Raw genomic sequence first — 24,927 nt, forward strand, 5'->3', positions numbered from 1 at the left:
CAAACGCCCTCGGAAGAGTCCGCGGGAATGCGGCCGGGCCGGGCCTGGGTCTGCTTCCTGCTGTGCAAACAGCAAATCGGGGGTTATAAACGCTTAAGTCTCTCAAACTCAGAGCGGTTTAATGGTGCGCTGAATTTGCCCCGCATGGAGGTGATTTTAGAATAGATTTCTTAAATTTATGGTATGGCTCTGGAAGTTGGCTAATCTTTTTTTAAATGAATGGTCATCTTCATGGTACCTCAATGGTAAGGGATGTGTGTACTGTATTCCCTCCTTGAGAAGGGAAGGTGCACGATGTTTGCTATTCAAAAGTCTCTTCCATGTGAGGAAGGTTTTGCGAGAAGTTCCTGGTTTATTTTGTCTGGCTCAACTTTATCTGTGAGAGCAATGCCATGTTTGATGCTGCAGTTTGGATATGGTGAAATTACCTCAGTTGCAAAATATTGCTCTGAAATGCAATATTTGCAAATTATCATCACATCCTATTTGAAATGATCTGTAGTTCGCCCATTGTAAGTAAGGTAGGAGTTTGGTTTTGCCTCTCTTCAAAATATTTACATACTGTACTCATTCAGTAAGAAAATGGAGTTTCCTAAACAGGGCTCATTCTTGACAGAGCTGGAATTCTGTTAATTACTGAAAAAATAAATACCACTTGTTTCAGTACTGGTGTTTCCTTTCTCTACTAATCTCTCCTCAGGTGTGCATTGATATTTCAGTTGGTTTATCTAGTCCTTCCTTCCTTCCCCGTTAAATCATTTCCTGCTAAAATTTCATCCTACAGTCTTCCTGATTCCATACAGATTAGCCAATCTAAATCCAACTGCTTTCCACCTCAGCTGATTTCTTTCATTGTCTACTGACAGTATCAGATCATTACTAAAAATTAAGACTTACCTCATAACCAGTTTAGCCTTTTGTTTAGCTCCAACCTTACGGCACATTCCTCATTCCTGAGTATATGGGAGTTACTGCGATTTAATTCCGTTACTATATTGAGACAGCATTTTGACAACTCAACAGCAAAGGAAAACTTTTTTACTCTTTCCTTCCTCCCTGACTTCCCTAGATTAATAAGGTTGCTTTTTTAAAACCCCTGATCCTGAAGTTGAACACAGTATTTTATTTTAAAGCCACATAGACATAGTTGGTTCATCTTTGGATGAATTATAATGTGTACAGTAATAAGATCTAGAAAACAAAAGTAATTACTATTATGGATAAATATTAATAACACTGCATGTGATATTTATTAAAGCCTTGTCCATGGTCCGAACAAGAATAGGAAGAGCAAGGCTATCGATAACGTCAGCGGTCTTCATTTGCCACATACTTTTGTACAATAAATTCATAGACGGGAAGCCTAATAGCCTAATATATATCTCAAAAATATTTCGTCCCATGCTGTCACCTGTTTGTGCCTCTACCATTTAGTAACTTTTTTCTTTTCATTAATGCTTTAATTCCAGTTTAACCCATTTTGTTCTACATTTAGTACACATATAAAGTGCAATTAGACCTCTGCATCTGGAAAACCAACTTGTTTAGAGTTGGACAGCGCAGTAAATTACTTGCTTATAGTTCTATCTAACAATTATTTTTAGTTCTTGGTGAAGCAGATCTGTAAAAATGTAGTCATGCATTTCTTGTTTGCTAGATTTGATCTCTTACTTACATTTTAGCCGAGAGCCCTAGAATGTTGCAGGACTTTCATATAGCACAGTAACTAAAATGCTTCTAAATCTGTGGACATTGACTAGAGTGGCTTTAGCTTGAGAGACACAAATCTAATTTGAATGATAACTGTACTGCAAGAAGTCTCAAACTCAGGTTGTGTTTATTTTTTTGTAATTTATGTGTCAGAGTATGTATAAATATTGGTGAAATCTTTGATAAATTAATATGTCGAGTGCTTGTATCTGCTGGAGAAGTAATTAAAATTATGTTTAAAATACGTTTTATATTACTGCATGTAGAATCAGCTGGGTTGGCCATGCTGGAGAATTAAGACCTTTTTATCCACAGAACAGGTATTGCAGGCTTTGCCTCTCTAAGAGGTCTCAATCAGTATCTGAAAAGACAGCATTTAGGGGTGTGACTCACAAACAGGGACAACTTACTTTGAGGTGTCTCATGTGGTTATGCAGCCTACAGAGCTGACATGTCCTGGAAGCAGTTCCTGAACCGTCGTGGTTTCTGTTTCAGCATTTTTCAGGTTTCAGGCAGGTTTCAGTTTGTCTTGAAATACAAGGCTGGAGTTACCTGTAGAGGCAGGGGGGATGAGCCTGCCTGGAGGGAGTAAAATACAGAAGCATGTCTCTTCACGAGCCCGGGTCCTTAGTCTTCTGCATATGTGCTGGTTTAAAAGGAGTTAAAGCCATCGTTAGGTCATCAACGACGACATTCTCTATCAATCTACCAGTGTGAGTCACACAAGCCAATCATGAGACCAGTTTTCTCTCATAGATGCTTATCTGCGACAGATACTTTAATGAGACTGAGATCTAACACAGTGTACCAACGCGTATTTAAATCACAGTAGTTAAACTGTATGTCGTTTGTGTGCATGCCAAATTATCCTTACAGAAGAAATATTTTGTAAAGGACATAAAGGAGAGTGCTACTCAGTCACTCTGGAAGGTAATTTCTTTTGAAGGAAAGTTTGCAATTTCAAGGCTTTTTACATCTTCCCCAAGTGATACCTTCTGAGGTTTCTGTTTCTAGGGAGCCTTCATTCTGTCATAGAGTTTTGTAGGTGTTTTGTAGATTACGTGTGCACAAAGCATATGCTGTAGGCTATTCTGGACAAAATTTCTAATGCATGGTTGACTGTGATGGGGAGAGCTGGACTTGACAGTCCATCAGGATCTGGGTAGTCCCTTCCAGTCTTCTGTTCTTAAGCACATTTGTGATGCAGATAGTTGTCCAGTGGCCTGGAATGAGACAGCCTATTCATTTCTGACAAATAGCCTTCAGATAGTAATGTCTTTTCATTACTAAAATGAGCAAAATCATGGCAGAGATATGAAAGGCTTGTATCTCGTCACTAATTCACTTGAATCATTTGATTCTGTATGCATAAAAGCATCGTGATTTGTGTGTATGTGCATGGATACATGCAGGCACGTGTGTGAGAATGCACAGAAAAGCACGTAAGAGTTGTATCAGAAGTGGAGCTATCTTCCTAAGTAGAATACCGATTATTGATCATAAAAGGTGGCTTCTCAAATACGTAGAACTTGATGAAGGAATGGGAGTTTCGCCACCCATCAACATGCACAGATACGCTTTTTGTTTGTTTGTTATACTTCACAGGTTTCTTTACATCTTATATACGCAAAACTAATTTTAACACGTTGTCTGTATCGGAAAGCCAAGATGAAAGGAGAAGAAACAAATTTTGTTAGAAACAAAACTCGGTAATTTCCTTCTTTTGCCTAAATTGTGCAAGCAAATGTTTTTATTTCTACAAGTGACTTTTTTTTTTTTCAGAATTATTTTTAAAGGAAATTAAAAAACCCTTAAGATATTTTTAACACTGGTGTTATTCTCAAAATCAGATTCCACAGCTATGTTTGCATGCTTTTTGTAAATTTTTAAAAAAGTATTATTTGTACATGTAAATTTATTCTAGTGTTTCTGCACAAAATTGTGTGCTTGTGCTGCCATTTATATGAGCAAAATTTCTGGCTAAAATTTTGGAAGCTGTCTTTGGGGCTGGTGGGAGAATACAGAAATGACTAGTGATACTAGTGGACCTCTTTCCTACAGATGTTGATCACCTCTTCTAATACTGTGAATAATGATTGTCTCATAAATTACAGATAACACACTTTACTACTATGGTTCTACCTCCGTTACAACATGATTCATTTTTTTAATATCTATTCTGGATAAGAGTATTTGTGAGGATTAAAAAAAAAAAATCTGCTCTAAAGTATTTTCACATGTAAAACAGTCCAGGCCATTCATAAGACTACCCGCAGATACAATAGTCATAACATCAGAAAGGGATTAACCATGTAGAAAGACTAGGTTAATAAAGGAATAATTAGGATTAGGGACCAATCCTGCAATAGGATCCATACATATCAATTCTTCATATATTTTTTTCTGTTATATATTGCTTAACAGTAACTCAGAGTACAACAGCTCTGTCGGTGCTCCTGGGGTAGTTTTACTGTCCTCCCTTCCTCAGGTCCCACTTGAATATCTGCAGACATGTTAAGCCTCAGGTTTTTACTCTTCTAGGATGGATTTGTGCAACTTGCTGATTTCTGAGAACAGGACTTACGCTCCTCAGTACCATTTGTGACTAAATTATTAAAATAGCTTGGAAACAACTTGTTCAAAACAGAAGACTATTAATTCATGCTTCAGCAGTACCAAACATAAAGATGAAGCATAAAACTAAGAAGAAAAAAGAAAAGCTGTCTATGCCGCTGTCATTATCTGTTTAGCGTGGACAGACATGTTTTGCAGTTAGTAGGAACAATGTGCATAGCTTTTGGTCTCCTGTGTCTGAGCTTGCTATTTTTTTCATTAAAACAATGGGCAGCATTTCTTAGGTTGTTCCTCTTTCAGACCACAACCCTTTTTAAGTAGCTTTAAAGCTTCAGGTTTCTTTTACTTGTGAGGTTGGCCCTTGCCAGAGTGCCTCATTCTGAGCTGGAAGGAGTCGTTCATTCTTATCCTTACTTCATGGAAGGTTTGTATCAAAAAATGACTAAGTCTTCTCACTGTTTTACCTTTCTTTATACCTCAAAATATTAAGACATCTCTTCTTATTGCAACTCTAACTTCAAGCAGCAATACAAATTAGAATGGGGAAAAAAAAGAGCCACATATTAAATGCAAAAAAGCTTGTATAGATGGTATTCTCCCATTTAGTTGTAAATGTCAGCCTAAGCTGCCATCTGACATTGAAGATCCCGTCGTACATCTCTATCTGGGCCCTTTTTTGTTTTAATTACCTGGTTCATTCTTTCTCAGAGACCCACTTGTGCTAGTTCAGAAGCACGGGGCGCAGCGGACAAGCTACGTGCACCACCGCAGCAGCACTGCCCAGTGTCCATGACTCTTCTGGTGGAGAGGATCAATAAAAGTGCGCTCCTGTTCTGGACGTGGAGAGACTTCACCGTGCCTGGTGGAGGTGAGAAAGCTCTGAGACTGCCACAATTCCAAACGGACTGTCTTGTCCTGAGGATTCATCCTGGACTGCTATTCCCTGGAGGTGTCACTCAGTTAAGAAATGAATCCTCAGTATCAGGTCTAATCAGTGAGGATACATTTAGTATAGAAATCTAAACTTCTTTGTATATGGAGTAAACCACAGCACACTGAGGAAAACAGGATCGCTTTCTTGAGATCCGAGTGATGATAATAGAGGTGGCTTTTCTTTCAGAAAATAATGAGGTGACCAATATGAATCAGAAGTAAGCAATAACTAATGTTAGCACAATATATTGGGATTTTTTGTATCACTGTCATGAAAGATTTAGATGTTATCATCCATGAATGGTATATAGCCAGTTTATTCAAGTTGCTAATAATATGAGGCAGCACCTATGCAGCTTCCCTTGTTATAAAAAATCAGCCTATGTTTAAATGTCTGTGAGGTTGCTGCTTCAGAGACCTATTTTGGGTTTTGTATTTTTTCCCCTTTTGCTTTTCTGCATTGATACACTGTTTTTACACAAAGAGCTATACTGTATTGTTCTGTGGATTCCTGATACGTTTTTTTTTCCAGCTTGGACTTTCTCACAGGAGCTGTGAGACCTTAGGAAAGAATATTTGCACCAGGCAAGGAGCAACTCTTCAGAACTGGAATAAATAAATAGCTTTTGTGGTAGTTGCTGTATTTCCAGTGCATAAACCTCAAGAGCATTTGGACCAATAAATCTGTGATCCAAATAGAGTCTCAGATGGAAAACATGACAGTAGCTGTTTTATGGCATTAAAGAAAATAACCCAGAACAACTATTTTGAAAGATTACATCTGCAGTATACCTTTTTTGCATGCTTTTCAAAACATGAAAGATTTCAGTTGTTTAGCAAGCAGATTCTGATATATGCTGTGCTCTTTTTAATAGCCTTTTTCATTGTACATTGTATGTGGCGTATTTATATTCTATAACTCTCTTTCAGTGGCATTGTGTGGATTAATATTTATTTAGATTGAGATTAAGCTGTTTTGAGTAATTAACATGAACAGGTTTCTCCTTAGCTATCAAAGACCCACACTTAGTTTTCATTAAGTGCAGAATCTACCTTTCGTGTCAGTGTGGGAAACTAGATGGGAGAAAACAGATTTCAGCAGCTCCTCATCCAGCTCAAGATGTGTGCTGATACTGCTGATACCCAAATATTTAGGAGGCTCTCATTCTGCATTAAAGAAATAGTCATGTGTTGTGGCCCATGCATTTCCCTTCCTCCCTTCAATCTGATGTCAGGATAGTATGAATGAAATTGTTAAGTACAAGTCGGGGTGGGGGGGAAGCTCTCATGGGCCAATTTTGCTCTTATGAGCTGTGTTAATCTTATGTTTTGCTATTGGGCAAATTTCTGATAATGTTCTCAAATCAGTTAGCATGCGGGAAGAAAATGGTGAGTAGATTTATGGTTTTGAAGAAGTAATTGTTTACTCCTCCAATTCCCCAAATCCTACAAAAAAATTAAATTGCCTGATAATGTGAAAGCTAACATTTATTAGATAGTTTGTGATTATTTGTGTGAGAAAAAAATGGAGTTTTACTCATGGAATGCATGCAAAAGACTAGAGATTTTTTTTTTCCTATATTCTATGTTTTGACAATAAACTCAGTCTTAAATATATGCGGATCTGGGCTAGCTAGCTTTTAGGAAGTCTTTTATAACTCCTACGTATACTATTGTGTTGTTTTTTTCCTCACAGAAATTCTCTTCTTGATTCCTGCACCCCATATTCAAATCTACTGCTGAGATCAACAAAAAAGAAATGATAAAATTTTTTCTTATGGTAAACAAACAAGGTCAAACAAGGCTCTCTAGGTATTACGAGCATGTAGAAATTAATAAACGGACAATGCTGGAAGCTGAAGTAATCAAAAACTGTCTCTCCCGTTCAAAGGATCAGGTAAGTTTTGTAGTTTTTTCCCTAGCCATTTTATTTTATCAACAACTTATATCTTTCATGTTGATAATTCTGAAAACGCATCAGTTTCCATTGCAGGTCATTACTTCATTTGTACCCACGAAGAAAAAGATTGTGTTTCTAGATGATGGGTTGAACTGTTGTTCTGCATTGAATAAATACATTTTTCTGAGGCTTACAGTGATTTTGGAGTTTTGTGTATCACTGTCGTGAAGATTCCTCCTGTTTGTTTGAAGAAGCTCAGAAGTACAGGAAGAATTTATTTTATCCTGTTATTGCTTGTCTGGTAGAGATTGATAGAGAGATATTACTGCTGCTTTGCCAGAAGGTAGTAGGGATAGTACTGACAGCTCCAAGTTTAAATAAAAAACTTAGGAGAGAGGATTCCAAATAATGAAAATACTATCTAAAACAGGGGATTTTGGAAACACAAATTTTTAGGCTTCTGTATTAGGCATTTTTATTCAAAAAAAGTATTCACACTTTCTGCAAGAAAGTCAGAAAACTCGGAAGTTGGAAAATTTCTTAGATGAAAGTTGAGATTTTCATGGCTCACTTAATTGAGCCATTGATTCTTTAAGAAAAGTACCAAACTCAGCAAAACTTTTGAGCACATCGACTTGCATTGAGGAGAAATCTGTGACTTGGACTGAGTAGAGTTTTTTGGTTTCTGTTCTGAAGTCAGCTGCTTTCTTTTTCATTAATTGTGTCCTTGAACAGTGGTCCTCATATTTCATTCTAGGAAACCTAAAGTACCTTAGTTCACAGAATTGACAGTGACTAGAGAAATTAACCTCCTCCACACTGCTTGCAAGAGCGTCTCCAAACAGAAACTTCACCAAAAGAGCTAACGGTATGCTGCCATTTCAAGGACTGAGCAAAATGATACTTAAGAAAAAGGAGGCGGCTTGTAAAGCAGTGTATAACAGCACCATCTGCTGGCTTCTGTCTTATTGTGAAAGACATGGGAATTTCCCTCTGGGTCTGGAAATCCAATACTCTTAATTTTTTTATAAAAATATCGATCATTTTTTAAATATGACAATTACCTTGAGGTTGTCTCTTTTGGCAGTGCTTCCAAATGAAAATTTAGGGGAAGTATTGACTGCTTTAAAACCCCAAACAAGTCATTTCTGTATGTTCCAGTTTTTCCATTTAAAAAGTGGTAGCGTGTTTTCTGCCAGTAGATGAAAAGTTTTGTGGAATAGTTATCCTACTAAATTCCTTTCAAGTCAAAACTGTTTGGTGGATCTTGGGAAATCCATTGTTCTTTGTGGGCCTTACGAACGTGAAAGCCTAGGCTCTTTGAGCACTCTGCGCTTAATACTGTTGTATGCTTAAATGGCAGCTACTACGTTTGACTCTTTTTTTCTTCTGCTTAGTGCTCTTTCATTGAGTATAAGGACTTTAAGCTGGTATACCGACAGTATGCAGCCCTTTTTGTAGTCGTTGGAATCAACGAGACAGAGGTAAGGAATTATATACACTCTTGACATGAGAGCTTGTAGTAGTCACGGGCAAGAGCTCAAGTCTTTTTCCAGCATGGAATTTTGCAATAGCAATTACAGAATTTCAAGGAGTCATTGCAAAAAGACGTTTTTATTTCTGTGAAATAAAAAGAGGTATAAAAGAAAATGTATGTTTGACTTCATTCTCTAGCAGTAGACTGAACTCTTTATCATGAGGCAGTCTTCATGAGCCTTATACTGATTCTGCTTTCTAAATTTATGTTTGATTAAACAAATTTATGTAGGGTGGGGTTTCTCAACAAATGTTAGCATTGCAGCCAGATCAGCTGTCTCATCTGCATTGACTTCCCAACGGCTCACTGTTTTTAACCTCCTCGGCCAAAGAAAAAATTCCCATGCTGTCAGCTACAAAGATGCCAATTTATTGTATTTTAAAAAAAAGGTACCTGACTGAAAATTGTCAAGTACTGTTATTTCATCTGTTCAGGCAGAGCCTGCAAGGCTTTAGTGTTTACATTGATTCCCAGTTCTCAGAAATTAATTCAATGCTTAGTATTGGAGACTTTAATTCGGTGGTGTGGAAGGTAGCTACTGACTACCACAGTGTCTTCAAGTCAGGGTTATAATGGCATGCAGTTTTGGGCAAATCCTTTTGGCTTTGCTACACCACACAAATATCGCCCGTCTATAGTACTGCAGCATAGCCGGGCTCTGTGCTGCAGCTGGCCGGTGTGACTTCAGCATGGGTAGGCATAGCCGAGTTAGCTGTACCTGTCTAGCTAACCTGGGTGATGGTGGAACAAAGGATGCAATCGGATGGCAGCAGCCCAGGCGAGACAAATCCATTGGGTCCTGCCCCTGAGCACTCCCCTGCTCTCGGTACCTCCGCTGGGTAACCACCCCTCCTCTCGCTATGGTGGCCTGAGCTTGTGCGCTTTATTGTAGGTTTTATTATATTTTCTAGTTGCTTTTCATACACTGCAAATGGAAATAGCACAAAGAATACTATTACATTTTCTAGCTACTGATTTAATATTCATTTGGTTTTAATTTAATTTCAGAATGAGATGGCAGTATATGAACTAATTCATAATTTTGTGGAAGTTTTGGACAAATACTTCAGCAGAGTGGTGAGTGAGACATTGAATCTATTATGAAGTATTTCTTGTCTTTCAAAGCTTTAGTGAATATGGCATTTTGGGGAATAAATCAAAGGAGAAAATATTTTTTTTAATATTCATTTAGAATTTTGAATACTTTAGCATGAATATTACCACTGTAAAAAAAAAGAAAAAAAAAGAAAGAAAAAAAAACAGTGTTAGTTGATTTTTCAGAGAAGTAAATGTATATGTGGGTTATAAATCATCAGACAAGGAATACCAGAAATATTTCTGTTAGAAAAGCATGTTTTTATATGCTTATACTCGGGGGTTTCTTTGGGTCATCTACTCTTAAATTAGCCACTGGTGTTTTACACATTTTAAAGAAATGAAGAGGTTTTTCTTTACAGTTCTTTTTTGCAGTTCTTAGCATTACATCCCCCAAATGCACTTCATTCACGATAAAGATGGTGTAAGCATTAAGCAGGGAGCTGATATCACTCTCACTGAACAAGATCAGAGGGATGGAGCAAATGAAACTTCAAAAACCAGTCTGTACTTGCACTCCCCATATTGTTGTCATGCAACAGTGGATATCTGATAAAACAGCTATTACATAGATAGTCATTTTGTTGAGGATTCAACATCAGACATGGCTCCAGTTGAAATGACGCTATTCCTTTTGGTGGGAGATTTGTTTGTTTGTTTGTTTTTACGAAGTTTGAAAACGCAGCATTATAATCCTGGTTAGAACATGTGCTGTTTAGTATAGGATTTGTAATAATCTTCTTGTAAACAAATTCGCCTGAAATCATACTTGGGCACAATTTCAGTTTGTCTATGCTGAAATGCGTTGAATATCCCTCTCAGAAAAGAAGACTGGATAGAGTTTCCTCCGTCGTCCGTGTACTTGAGGGTATTACTTTGGTAATTATACATACAAGAGATCAGTATGCAGGGTCTGTAACTGCTTTCCCAGTATTAGTACCACAGCAGACATGGCAGAGCTCCCTCTGTGAATTCAAGGACATGCTTGACACGGTCATCTGCACCCTTCACTATTCAGATGCCTGGCAAATGTTTTAGGCTATTATCTCAACTAACGTCACACCAGCCTGTTGAAGCTGCTGGTACAAAGTATATCCCTTTCTGACTGTACTAAGTTCAGAATTTGTCTCTTAAAATTGTTATGGTTGCAGTCCCAACCTAAGGAGTGATAACAAGCAATGGAATTTGATCCCGGCAGCACAGGAATGCACAGTAAAATTTTGTCACGTGTTATTTATCTAATTGAGCTAATAGTTGCCAACCACTTCTCAACTTTTTTCTTCACTTGAGGCAGAGCAAAACCAGATGTAGTTCTTATACATATAAATGTAGTCTATCTAATTCCTTGACCACACATATAACCCAACCACTGATAGTTGTTAGAAATTTGCTGAATTCATCATACCAGCGTTTTTTGTATTTTCCATAGCATTTAAGGTTTGAAACTAGGGGAACCAAAAAGGGGGGTGGTTAAAGAAATCTCATGCCGTTCTGTGGTTCTATTTTTAATAGCATATAACAACGATAAACAGCAGAGCACTGAAGAAGAGGGCTGTAATTCTAGCTGGGGTTTCTGGCAGAAACCACAGAGCAAGAAAGTATAAGTCTGTATTACTATGGATTAATGTTAAGGATTTGCAGAATTTTAGCAGAATCCCAAATTATGATGATGACAATGGAGACAAAACTCTGGGAAAGGAAAGAACATCTGTCCTGCTCTAGAAGGACATTTTGTCATTTATTATTTTTAGGCTTGTGAGCTTTAAACATTCTCACATACTCTTTTTTTATCTAATGGAGTTTACAGAGCTTGAATTCAAATATCGGAACAAACATTAACAGAATTAGGGGGAAAGCTTTCGAAGTTGCTTGTGAGATGTAATTCTGAGTCCCCTTCACTTTTATAATGGCTACCCAGGGAAAACCCTGCATGCTGTTCGGAATACATACTCCACTGTTTTCAAATACTTTTTAATGCTGAGGAAACTCAAACCGATCAGGCTCTTAAAATACAATTTTTGTGATGCGTAAAAAATTTCTAGCTGAAGAATGGCAGGGTCACTCAGCGGAGGCCTGTAGATTAGAACTAGTCCAGTTTAGAGCATCTTTAGACCATAGAAGCAGTAGCAATTTTACCAGTGGCAACTCTGCCTAAAACTCCAGGATTAGACAGTGAATTGAAACCTTGTTAGCAAACTAAATTCCCTCAGTAGCAGATAAAGATTCCCTCTTTCAGCAGAGACTGGGAAGCTCCACCCTAACTGTGGAAGATCTTAACTGCTGAGGCTGTGATTAATTGTTTCTAAATTTAGACATTTAACCGAGGCACCTAAGTTAGAAGTTTGGTCATCCTAAGCTCCCATTACTGGCAGCGGAGACCGATGAGTATCTTGAGAAAGTGAGTCATGCCTCAAGTGTGCTGAGTCAACTGTTGAAGATACCCATCTCTTCTGTTGACTGCAGAGAGACCACAAGGGCTTCTATCTCAGGCATTTTGGTTAAATGAATAAAACTACTTGGGGTAAATCCAGGCCAAGACTAGAAGGGAAATGATGACTATGTGAAGAATTGTGTTGCTGGGGCTGGAGCAATAGTTAGAAGTGCTAAGGGTCCAAAGCTTGGAGTTATCTTCCCTCTCCTAATATATCTAGCCACGGCTGCCACAGCCATGGGTATGTACAATGTCTAGATTTTGCTGTTGAAATGATCTGCAGCAACACTTTTAACTGTGTTTTGTTGAAATGATCTGCAGCAACATTTTTAACTGTGTTTTTATATGAATTGTAAAGTTGGCATTAACATCCTGTTTTTGCAGAAGGAGGAAGAGAGAATATAGGGCTGGCGTTGCCATGATCAGAGATGCTGGTTTTCCACCCACTCATTCAGGTGGCACTCTGTATATTCAAGTTGTTACTTGTGGGTAACCCTCAGTGGGTTTTTCTAAGTAAAAATTTCAGGACATTAGCTTTTGTTACAGAGGCAGGTAACACATAAAAGGCAAAACAGTGTTGCAGGAAAGAGCATGTAATTGTACAGTCCAGAACAGAAATCTGAATCGCCCTAAAATTTTGTATCTGTATTTGAAGACTTTCTTTATCCTCTAAAGGGATGTGTAATGTTTAATGACTATGAGATGAGAGATCAAACTGTAACTAATGGTTGTCTATTTCTTTTCCTTGCAGAGTGAATTAGATGTATCCTTTTCAGTATCAGAAATCCATTTGTCTGTCTCTTTTTGGTGTACGTTCCAGTTCATACTGTCTTCATAACACTGTCAAACAGTTGAGACAATGCAGAGGTTTCACAAATTTTGCACTTACAGTAAGTAGCACCATTTTGGCACCTTTCTGAAAGCACGGCTGATATTCATGAGGGTCACCTATTTAAATCCTCAGTCATTAAGATAAGCCTGGTACCATTTAAAGTAAGGCAGGGAGAGCTTGCTTAGAGAGAACTAAGTACCGTTAACACCTAGACATGAAAGGTTATATTCATGGGGGAACTTTCAGGCTTAACTAATTATTACTTCAGGGTTTTACTTTTTTCTTTAAGTTTACAATGAAATAGATATTGAAATGACTGCAGTAATAACCACTGAATGTTACAGCTGTGTCTTGAGCCAAATAGCGGTAGCATCATTGTAAGATTAGGTTTGCGCTTTGATCCTACTTCATGAAAGTCCAGGTGAGTTTTACTTTCTATATCAATGGAAAGAGAGAAGGGCCTGGGAGGAGGAAATTTAGGAAACCAGGCATTGCCACAATACCTGTTTCTTTTCCCTCCCGCCCCCTTACACAGCTGTATTTTCATGTGTATGATTTGCAGGGTATTAACTAAAATATAATTAAAAAATTAACTAAAACCAAATACAACAAATACTAAAATACAGTCCTGAATAATTAAACACAAATAGCAAGTAAATAAAATACAATACTGAATTCAAAGAAAATTAAACCAGGAAAATGTAGCACAAACAGTCATCTTCCTCCTCAGTTCTTCCAATCCCACTGCCTGCTCGCTCCACTCCAGCAATCCTTATGCCTATGTTTGTTGTTGGTTAAATGCAGATCTACTGGTACAAAGCAAATTTCCATTATACACCTGAAATATAGTTGCCATCCTGGAATCAAATACTTTGAAGTAATTTAGTTTATTTACCTCATTTAAGAAATAGTACATATGAAGAACATAGAAAAATTCTGTAATTTTTCTTGTAATTGTTCTCACTTCTTTACTGAAAAAAAAACAAAAGGAAATAATTCATTTCACTTTTGTAAATATTTTAATGCTTGCTACAGGCTGGAACTCTGTCCATTTACTGAACTTAAATATATATGTATGTGTATATATACTGTCTGTATTTCCTTCCTGAAATTCACAAAATGCTGTGGTATTAATATAACACTCCTAAATTCACTTATATTATAAAAGAGCAATAATGAAATTTCAGCATGAAGAGACTCTGAAGATCTCTGAGCAATTGTATAACTACTTTTTTTGTATTCAGTTATTATAGTTAAGGATTAGAACTGTGTGTACTTGTGCATGAGCTTTGCTGAATTAGAGACTAACCTGACCTATTCAGTAATTATACATAAAAATAGCCCATATGTTTCCATATGGTGTACTCTGAGTCTGCAATTAGCTGATTCTTTTCATCTTAGATTGCTTGCAGTACTGATGATTCGGAATTCTGCCTGCCTCTGGTCATTGTTTTCATACCGAGAGGAATTTCCTGTAGTTATACACTTACAGTTATCACCAGTAGCCCATTTAATAGCCGAGAAAGGCTTCTGCATACAGTGCTAGTCTGCATTGTTTAGAGAAGTTGCATTATACGCTCACACTAACATTTGCAATGGGTGCAATACAGTGTCTGAACGACTCCTGTAGAAATTCATCTTCTGCATGGGTCTCGTCTGCATGAGGGTGTGAATATAAATATTTGGAAAATAGGGGTGTACGTTACTATCTTATTTGATAATACTGGAAGTAATACTGGAAAAGCTCATGTCTGATATGTCTCTCCTCAACATGTATGACATGCATGATGTACATAATTTTTCCATTCAGAAATGCACTTTCATACATTATACATTTCAGGAACAATTTTAAAATAAAACATTTTACTTCTATAGATGTACAAAATAATTCTCCCATTTAGGAAAAAGAGCTTCTCGTAAGTTGAGAGGATACGTAAAATAGTTGAAATAAAGTGAGATACCCTCAACATTAAATGTAAAGCAGAGGTGTAACGATGAAGAAGTGGGCTGTTCAGGATTGTGTTTATTTTTGACAACAGCTTGAATAGCAGGCCCAGAAGAACAATATAAGATCTGGACTACAAGTGTCTCAGATGTTAATGCAGTGCAAGCAATAATCCATCAATATACTTTCATAGTGTGTAAGATAATATCCCCACCTGGGATTAAACCATTTCCTTTGCCAAATAGTCTTAAGCTAACTCTTACATTCAGTACGGTTATCTTGGGTGCAAAATATCTGGTGAAGGAAGTACTGGCTCAAGGTCTGTAACTGCGAACACCAAGTAGTATTTACAGAATCTTTGTATACGGAGCATCTGGCAGGAGACTGTGACGACTTCCTGTCTCTGCGCTATTATTTTTGTGTACAGATCCATAGGAAGTTTTTTGCAAAAGTGATAGTGGCTATTCTACATAGAAAGTAGTGTTTACTAACATGCAAAAAATAGTAGGAAATGACATGAAATCAAAAAACATGAAAAATAGATGATAATCATTGAAGGCTATTCACCCATGCACAGGGCAAACCCCAGTTAAATGTAAAGGCTGAGGCCATCACGCAGTTGAAATGTTCCTGGAGTCCATGCTAAGCCTGCAGCATGTGCACTGATTCTTAAAGCTTCCCCAGCTGCGGTGCATTACCCTAGCATTCCTGGCAATGCAGCTCCTGCTAATGTGGGACTCCAGCTTCCATTTAGGTCCAAACACCTGAATTCACCCAGGGCACCTGCATCCTATCTTGCATCGTGGCCTGAAGAGCACCTTGGGCACAAGGCAGAGACTGGGTCCAGTCTGAATCCTGCCCAACAGGATTCATACATAATATTTATATGTATGTATGACATACATAGGTGTGTGTGATGCTAAACAATGCATGAACAATTGCAAAGTTCTCTCATGCATACTGCAAAAATGAACACCGATTAGCTACTAGCCAGTTAAGTAACTACTTTAGCTCTAGAGTAGCCGTAGTTTTTACAGAAGCTTTTATGTGTGAATTGTAAAGCATTTAGCCGTTATATGATGTCCCCTTTCATTCTGAGAGTCGGTCACATACTTAAGGGTACCTATGACGGAATGACATAACATTTCTGAAGTTGTTTGGTTTGTTTTTAAAATATCTGTGAGTAGTCTTGTGGGCCAGTTGAATGAACTAGTACTGAAATTATTCTAGGGGTGTTAATGATGTGTTAATAGCACTAGATGAGCCTCACTTTTGTGTATGAAATAAGTGGGTGGGATTTTCTGTACCTCTAAAACTCCAGCCTGGATGGTGTAGGAGCTACTTTCTTGGTGTGATGATGGCAAAGAGACTATAAAAACACAAGTGTTACCACAGCAGCTTTGTAGGTACAATATGCTGGTAAGCATAAGAGTTTCTAAAATTACAAAAAGTTTAATTTTCTATTGCTTGAACTGGTGAAGCAAAGCTTACTTGAAGACACATTATTAACTTACGGAAGAAACAGATACTTACGTTCCCCTTGTGGGAGGGGAGGGCGAAGACAGGGTGCTCTAGGACCAAGCATTTGAAGAATGTTGTCTCGATCCAAAAAAACCATTACATTCCATTGCAACTAGCTGCTGCTGCTCCTAGGGTAGATAAAAAGCTTTGATACAGGGAGTGCTTCATGTGAATGAACTGTATTCTTCAGTCCCCTGTGGAATAACACTTTAAGTGTTTAAGTAGTAAGAAAAGTGAGTGATGAATTTATTCTGACAATTTATAAGGATACCCTTCAGTTTGTACTGTAAAAAAGTGGATGAAGTGGAAACCTATAAGGATTAGCTTAAAATTGTTGCTCTAGAATATCACAGAACTTGAAGGCACCATTTGTCTCCTATTTAATGTCAGCATAGTCGTTTGAGAAAGAAAGGGTCAGAAAGCATTATATGGGTTCCAGTGCCTAAAATCTGCCTGCCATTAGATAGGCTAAAAGTTACTTAAAGGGAACGTTAGCAAAGATAAAGGCGGAATGTGTGACTCTAGATTGAAAAAAGAAGCAACTCTAACTAATCTTCAACTAAAGATGAATGTCCAGGATGGAAATCAAAGTTTTGTAATGCTGTATATTCAGTAGCAAACCGTCTGCCCCGTAAGTCCCCATGCTGTAATCTACAAAGCTTTTGTTTGTGCTCCTGGGTGTGTTACCTGATCACAAGGTGTTGGCTGCACTTTATCATCTCTTAAGCCTGTACACACCCTTAATTACTTGCCTGGGAAATCCTGAGATATCTTAAAATGTCTCTATATGAAGAAGTTATTTGTCACATGCAAGTCCTAAATGTGCCTTTTTCCTTTCCTTCCCCTCTCCCCCACCTAACGATCTGCCTATGTGAAGTTCTCGGGAAGGAGACACAAGACTGTGTTACGTTTACCTCCTCTTAGTATGTATGTATGTGCCATAAAAACTCTTTGTGATAGTAGAAAGTACCATTAATGTCTTTAATAAGGGCAGCTCTGAAAGTTACCAAAAGCCAGCATAACATTTGAATACCAATTGTAGTAGGTACCATTTACTTCTACTGCTAGGTACGCAGCCACAACAGCATTGGCTGAAATCTGTAAACCAAAGACAGTAAGGGCTCACCTTTTGCCTAGGCTGACAACTTGTTAAGGGTATTTCCTGGCTCGGTGCTCTGAAAACTTTTATTACAGACTTTTATCTACAGGTGCAGACATTAATACATGTTTTCTTCTGCATAGTTGTTTAAAAATTCCTGTTAGCTTCTGCACGGATCTAGGGAAAGTCCCTTAACTCTCTTTTGTGGGCAGCCAGGATTCTTACTGGAAGCAGGACCTGAAATGACAGCTCTGGGTGGTGCACATGGCAGCGTGCACACCGAATATAGCTTTTTCCTGTTGCTCAGACTGGTTTGCTTTGCTGCTCTTCAGCTGGGTGTGGATCTATGACTTCAAGGCTTTAAACCCTGAAATTTGGGGTCACTTGCCAAACAAGTGACAGGTGGGAGGATGAGCCTTGCTGAAGATCAGAGATACATATCCCTCGTTGGGCAGGGCATTCAGACATGAATGGCTAAGCAGTGTGTGTATGACGAGATGTAACCATAGAGGATAGTCATGAGACTTACAGGAAGGGGAAAAAAGCCACGGTTCCTCCCTGTGCGATCTGACTGTTTGCCAAGAACAGCATGGTAAAGGGAGGTGGGAAGGGAACTGAAAAAGGAAGCCGGGATGTTAGGTTGAGGGTAAAGAACGCTTTGGGACCTTCCAAAATCAAGATGATGGATCTTTCCAGAATGGTATTAGTATCCCCATTCAAACTGCAGGTGAAATCGCTGCTTCTGGAATGATGACTGTGAGATTAACAGGTTACTGCAGAGGGACAGAAATCGTACCACTGTTTTCTGTAATGGAGTAGGCCAGTTTTGAAATAACCTGGAATGGCCCTGCAGGGGAACTGGTGTCTCATTTAACCATGCTGGGTTTGAGTGGAACAGCTGCAAGATGCTTATTGGTGTGGGTGCAGTTTTCCTTTGACGTGGTATCAGCTCTTTAGGAAATGCAGCAGGGGAAAGAGCAGCGCTAAGTGTGTTTTAAATGTTTTCTTAAACAAGGTGATGCAGAAAAATAAAGTGGGAGCGGCAAGTTGCTGCATCATCCCTGATCCTGGTTGATCCAGTCTTCTGGGTTTTAGATCCTTGGGACTTTCAAAGGAAGAGGAAGGCTTGGAGAGACGGGAGCTCTCGCACTGCTGTGGAAACTGAAGCACTGTGAATCAGTGGTGGAGCGTAAAAATTAAAAGGCAGGAGGAGTTGGCTTTATCACTTGTTGAAACCTGAATGGAATGTTACCTAGCTTCCTCTTGCCCTAGGTAGAGCAGTGCCAGAGGTGAACTAAGCAGCAGTAGAACTGTCTTCCTAAAAATTCTCGCATTACTGGAATAAAGAAATCCTAACTTGTCAGGTTAAAATATTTGTGTAAAGACTGATCTACTTGAAAAGTGTACCATAGGAAAAAATTTATCTTGAGTCTTTAATCTGCCATGCAAAGTAAAACAGCTGCCTTTGTGTCTGGAACCACAGAAACTGAGACTGTTGAAGTTTTAAGGACAGTATTGCTCCTCGGTATTGAAAGGCACGAGTCTGATTTTTAGAAGCAATTTAGGCCTACGGTCAGAGTGGATGAAGTCTGGTATTTGAAATACAACTTAGAATTAAATTAGGTGGTTATGTTTAGGCCAGCAAATTAGATGTTATCTGATAAACCATGGACATAGCCAAGATCCTGTTGACAGCTGTAGTTTCTCTTCCTCACATACAAGTAACTAGTAGTGAAGTTATTGGGGGGCCTGAATTCTGCTGCTACACATACCTAGATGTGCTGTGCTCTTGGTCAAGCAGAACAGGGTTGTTGGAGCAGCGATACAATTGCTTACCCTTCGGCACAAATACACAGTAGCACTGAGTTCAGCCCAGAGCACTCACAGCCATTTGAAACGGCAGAGGAAGGCGACAGCCTGCTAGCTGTGTTCTCGTCAACTGGAACATACAGGTTCATCCTACAATTCAGCCTGAGCAAGTTCAAGCTTCTACTCTTCATCTCTTAGCGTATCTCACGTCAGCCTTGCCTGTGACCACCCTTCTATGCCCTCTTCTTGCTTTAACGTATGCAGCAGAAGCAATCACCGCGACAGGGACAAAAACAAGTTTCTCTCGTCTCTGGGCTAGACAGTCATACGCAAGAACTTTTACAGACAGCAGGAGAACCTTAAGTAGAAGGTAGCAGGTGCAGCTGCTACCAACTCAGCTAAGCTTGCCCACAGAGAAAGGCAGGTTTAGGGACCCCCCAGGCTGAGGACAGGCTCAGCCTCCGTCCTCTACAGGTTTCAGGCAGGCAGCAGCTCTACTGTGACATTTTAAAAGAAGAGACCAAGCCAGTCACCATTACCTGAAGTAATGACTTGGGCTTCTGAATCTAAAAGAAAGGATTACAGAAAAATCCCTCTCTGCATTTCTAAATACTGGCTTCAGCCCCCGTTCTCTAGAACCTTTGAATTATTTGATGGGTCTGGCTTTCACCATTCATTGCAGGGAAAATAAGGCACCTAATTCAGATTAAGGAATTCCCTTCTCAAAGCTAGGTGCTAAAAAACTAGGCACGGGGATGTTCAATGTTACTTAACTTAAATCCATTTCTTGAATTCAGATCTAAGACGGTTCACTTTCATGAGCTCACATCATTGCAGCTCTGGTGGTTTAAGGTGTTGTCTCCCCGCCACTTGTGTTTACCACCTAGGAGGAACAAATATATACAAATATGTGGCTTCTCAGCTGTTGTCATGTACAGTTCAGTACTCCCACTGTTCCTGCTCTTCGGCAGAGCAGCAGGGCAGACCGCTGTAGTTAGATCCACTAGAACTCGTGAGACAGAGCAGTCCTCTTAAATGCCTGAGCCATGTTCAGAAAATGAAACTTAAGCTTTATTGAGCTGAGCAGAGGAAAAGGTTGATGCCTTCAAAAACCTGGCTCTCGCAACTCCGCTGATTAGAATGGAAGTCCACTAACATAAATACAAGGACTAGAGCAAAACCAGGCTGTCTTCCTGAGCTCGAACCATAGCATCAAAAATAGCATAATGGGCAGAGAAGGCACTCAAGAGACTCTCATCAAAGTTGGAAAAGAGTATTGCCGGATGTATTTAGAAGTTACTGTGAAGTGTCTTGCTAGCTCCACTGCAGTAGTCCTCAATACACAGGCAAGAACTAGAAGAAGCAAAATTAAGGCCAAGCTGATCTGTTGAGCACAGCAAAGAACACAGATCAAGAGCAGCAACGGGTGGAGAGCAAGGCAGACGAAGGGGTATTCACGCCTCTCTATGTACGTGCGTGTCAGTCAGGCGTAACAGATGTACCCAGTGGGCTTTTTTGCTATGCCCATTTCCATTTCAGGTTCTGGTGATAAATGGCAACGTAAGAGTCTTTTTTCACTAAGTAACCCTTTGCAGTTGTTCAGCGGATACACAAAACACTAAGGTATGCAGAAGAATGCCCGCCGCTTAAATACCGGACTAAGGCCTGTCGTCATTTTTTTTGAGACGGATGCTGTTAGATAATGTTAAGGAAAGACAGACATGGTTATGGACAAATTCCATGTATCACAACAGTACAAATTCATGTTGTTTCAGATTATTTTCCTCTAGGTGAACATTAAGAGATTATAAATATCTTTTAGAAAGCATTTAAAATATGAACCATTTACTTACTTTTGCTGGTCGTCTTTATGAGATTTATTACTAGATCAATGACTCAACTTTACATATCGGCATATTCCTCTTAAGCTATTTTCAAGCAGATCAAATAGTGTTAGTAACTTAGGGCAAGGAAGATTTGAGAATCAGATTTTTTAAGAATTTGACTGACAATTACTTTTCTAAGAAGAAACGCAGAATATTTGCATCTTCACATTCAAGGTTGTTATCCTCTGACAACATTTTATATTCAAGCAATACGTGGTGCTCAGGCAGACAGTAAAATTAACCACCTGCACCTAAGCTCAAGTTTGCCTTGCTTTTACTACTATGTGGTAATCTTCTAGGATGGGATTACTGCTGGGGCTTCAATTTCTCTACTACAAACTTTTGACATCTCTGCGGTCAGAAAAGCGTCAGTTGAACCGTTTCCCTAGCTCTATTAAAATAAACAGCCAAATACACTAGAATTAAGAAATACCTATTTTTGTAAACTTTGATCAAAGACTAAGGTGCCTCAGATTTTCTCTGAATTCCCTCTCTGCTGTTCAAAGCGTACTTAACTTGAAATGTTTCTAGATCATGTTCAATTTGGACAGGGTGCACATCATTTTGGATGAAATGGTGCTAAACGGCTGCATCGTGGAAACAAACAGGAACAGAATTCTTGCCCCTCTGTTTGTGCTCGACAAAGTGGCAGAAAGCTAGGAAGACGCAAGACTGACTGCAGCGTTTTACAGAAGATGGTGAAACCATCAAGGGCGTACCGACAGCACCCTTCTGATGTCGTAAGACTGACTCACGCAATATTCAAATTGGTTGGAAAATACTTCCCGTTTCTCCTCTACCCTCCGTACCTAATGGAAAGATACAGCTACACGTGAAGTGGGTACACATGAACCTTCAATTTCAGATGCAGCTTTATTGACACAGCAGAAATCTTTCTAGAACAGTCAACATTTTTTAAAACTGATGGGGATAAAGTAATGGAAACTTACACGTGACCATCTAGGTATCACTTTGAATTACGTAGCATTTTGCCAGACCCAAGAGAAGACAGAAAATATGGAAATACAAATGCAAACTGAGTTCCAATGCTTCCTTTAAGCACCAACTTTTTTCTTTTCACACAATGTACTGTAAATTAAAGCTCTAACTTTTATGACCGCTTTTAAACTAGATTCGGCTTTCACCAAAAAGCTGGTTTCACTCCCTTTTCCATGTAAGTCATGGTTACAAAAGCAATGTAAATAACAGAAGTATAGATTTACTTAGTATTCCTGCATACTCTGTAAGTTGTAACTAGAAGTATTTAGCACTTAAATATTACAACATTAATAAAAGATAATTAAAAGTTTGATCATCTTTTATCATGTTGGCTTCATGAATTACACAAAATCTTCTCTATTTTGGCACACCCGTGTATTTTTTTTTTCCTCTTGTATGTTCTATCCACACATCGTGATTAAAACATTCACGGAAGATGAGTAACAAGAGATACGCAGGTTTCTCAGTACCAGCTAGGTACCAAATCAAATCTTCCCTCTGGAGTAGGAGGATGTAGCTACCTACGCTAACTTGTGTTCACAGGCGTACAACATGCCGATTCAGACCTCCGTACTACGCTGTAAGTCACTGAAGAGTCAGCAACCTGAGCTTACGTTCACTTACCTTTCTAGAACTGAGGTGCCCGGCTCCTTCTTCATAACCTCCACACCAACACTAGGCATAACTTGGTACTGAAAGAGCATATACTGTGTGAGCTTTATGTGTGAACGCACGCTAACAGTCGCATCTAAATTGCGCTTGGAAGCCAGGGTCTAAGGAGCAGAGAGTGAAGTGGTGTGGGGGAGAATTGTCCACATAGCTTTAACGTGACAACACGTTCAGCAAAACAAGTCGACATTGCATCTGGAGCTTGTACACAAGGTTTATGCAACCGTTTTGCTGAAGCACAATAGTCACAGGAGCTGGGGGTGGTGGAGGTTCCCCTTCAATTTTGCGTTGGGGAAAATTTCAAAGAAGATGCCTGTAAAGTCCTGTGAATAATGCTATGAAACCTGGCATCAACCTGATGTGTCTGTATGAGGCAGAATCTTTTGGCAAGCCCTCCCTCAGCAGCGGTCCAAGCAGAGGTTGTTACCAAAGAGAACTGGCACAGAACAAAACTTACCACGCAGATTCAACTAAAATAGTAATTTTCCTTTTCTGGTACCAAGTACTTAAATATCTTTAAAGACGTATTAGCATCTTGCTTTATCTTACTGTAAGCCACTTTTTGCCAATAAATACCTCACCACATGCTGAAACCAAGACAGGCCCTCCATCTCAAGTGATGCAGCTGATTCAGCTTTATCTGACCCGGTTTTTATCCCAATGTAATGAAGAACTATAACCTCAGGTCACGCGGGCCCACTGAAGAGCACCAAAACCTGCCACATGCAGTGTTAGCACTGCCAGACCAGTTCTTGAAAAGCCTTACTGTGTACTTATGAAAAGATTTGAGCAGAGAGGTGAGTTCGTGAGATCAATTATTGCCACGTAGTTCTTTTAAACCTTGAAAAAAGTATGGCAGATTGTTCAGAACATGTATGGAGATTTAATAACGTAAGAAGATTAATGAAGTATTCAGAGGAGACAGTTTGATATGTTGCAAACATTTTAATGATTACTCTTGAGCTTACACATTGGGTGTTTTTTTTTTAAACTTCAAACTGCAACAAGTTAAATAAATGTTTATAATATACAAAGAAAATACAACCAAAAGTAAAACTTGCTTTAAGTGTGCCTTGCACTAGGAACCAGTGTTTTTTAATAGCTTTATTGTTGAGCTGCACAAACACACTTAAGGATTTGATCTTTATAGCAGGGCATTTGAGAAATCAAAATATATTCCCACTTGAAAGAAAAAAGAAAGAAAAAAAAGGTTGTGCATGATTATATGCAAAAACCCACTAAAATACTCCAATAGTGCAGGCACCATTAAAAAAGAAAAAGCTGGAGATGCCCATTAACTCTAAGTTTTAAGGAAGCAAAAGTTTCTGACCAGTTAGCTTAAAGCCAGCAAAACAGGGATCAGTGATGGCAACTGTAGTGTACAAGGTATTAAATGACAAACTTTACACAAATACACTGTTAGAAATTTGTATCGGTGAACACTGAAAATCTGATGATCTGTTCTTTGGAACAGACAAACAGAACCACCTTAATTTCCAGTTGTGCAAGCCCTTGAAGCATCACACAGTGTTCTGTGCCAATTTCTTGCTGGCTGTGTAGTTACAAGGATTTATTTTGTCATTAGCAGCTAACAAACTTATTCCACACGTTCCTAAAGCCTCACAGGTGAAAAAAAAGGCAAGTCTCATCAGAGCACAGCGTGGAGATCATATTTTTTGCACACAAACACAAGAGGCTTCGCTAGTATCAAAAAACACTTCCTCATGTCCCATATTGCAGTCAGCGGCTCAGTTGAGATGGAAGCCTTTCTCCATTGTGGCAGCTAGCAGACGCTCTCTCATAATCTCCTCGGAAGAATACTCGGGCAGCTTTAGATAATGCACACACGTGTTCACAGATGGATAACTTGCGTCTGTAGCATCAACCTGAGGAAAAGAAAGACCATGTTTTACTGCAGTTGTTCACAGCACTCGATACGGAAGTTAGAAGTTGTAAGATCCTCTAATTCGTGGCGTTTACTGCATAC

General features: G+C 38.9%; 2 protein-coding genes across 13 annotated transcripts in view; one reads left to right on the forward strand and one right to left on the reverse strand.

The window, feature by feature from the left end:
- Positions 1 to 4,995: 4,995 nt before the first annotated feature.
- On the forward strand, positions 4,996 to 24,649 carry AP4S1 (adaptor-related protein complex 4, sigma 1 subunit). The gene is made up of 6 exons (XM_009319358.1): positions 4,996 to 5,152; positions 6,914 to 7,114; positions 8,515 to 8,601; positions 9,663 to 9,731; positions 12,932 to 12,943; positions 21,804 to 24,649. The coding sequence occupies exons 2-6, from the start codon at positions 6,977 to 6,979 to the stop codon at positions 21,930 to 21,932; spliced, it is 435 nt and encodes a 144-aa protein (XP_009317633.1). The 5' UTR covers positions 4,996 to 5,152; positions 6,914 to 6,976; the 3' UTR covers positions 21,933 to 24,649.
- HECTD1 (HECT domain containing E3 ubiquitin protein ligase 1) overlaps positions 23,873 to 24,927 on the reverse strand; it is a 63,084-nt gene continuing 62,029 nt past the window's right edge. For all 12 annotated transcript variants that reach the window (XM_009319355.1, XM_009319350.1, XM_009319357.1 and 9 more), the window contains one exon: positions 23,873 to 24,826. In XM_009319355.1, coding sequence (XP_009317630.1) covers positions 24,689 to 24,826 — 138 coding nt within the window. In that variant the 3' untranslated portion in view covers positions 23,873 to 24,688. The remainder of the gene's footprint in view (positions 24,827 to 24,927) is intronic.

The sequence above is a fragment of the Pygoscelis adeliae genome, unplaced genomic scaffold (assembly GCF_000699105.1).
Source record: "Pygoscelis adeliae isolate BGI_AS28 unplaced genomic scaffold, ASM69910v1 Scaffold71, whole genome shotgun sequence".
Lineage (NCBI taxonomy): Eukaryota > Metazoa > Chordata > Aves > Sphenisciformes > Spheniscidae > Pygoscelis > Pygoscelis adeliae.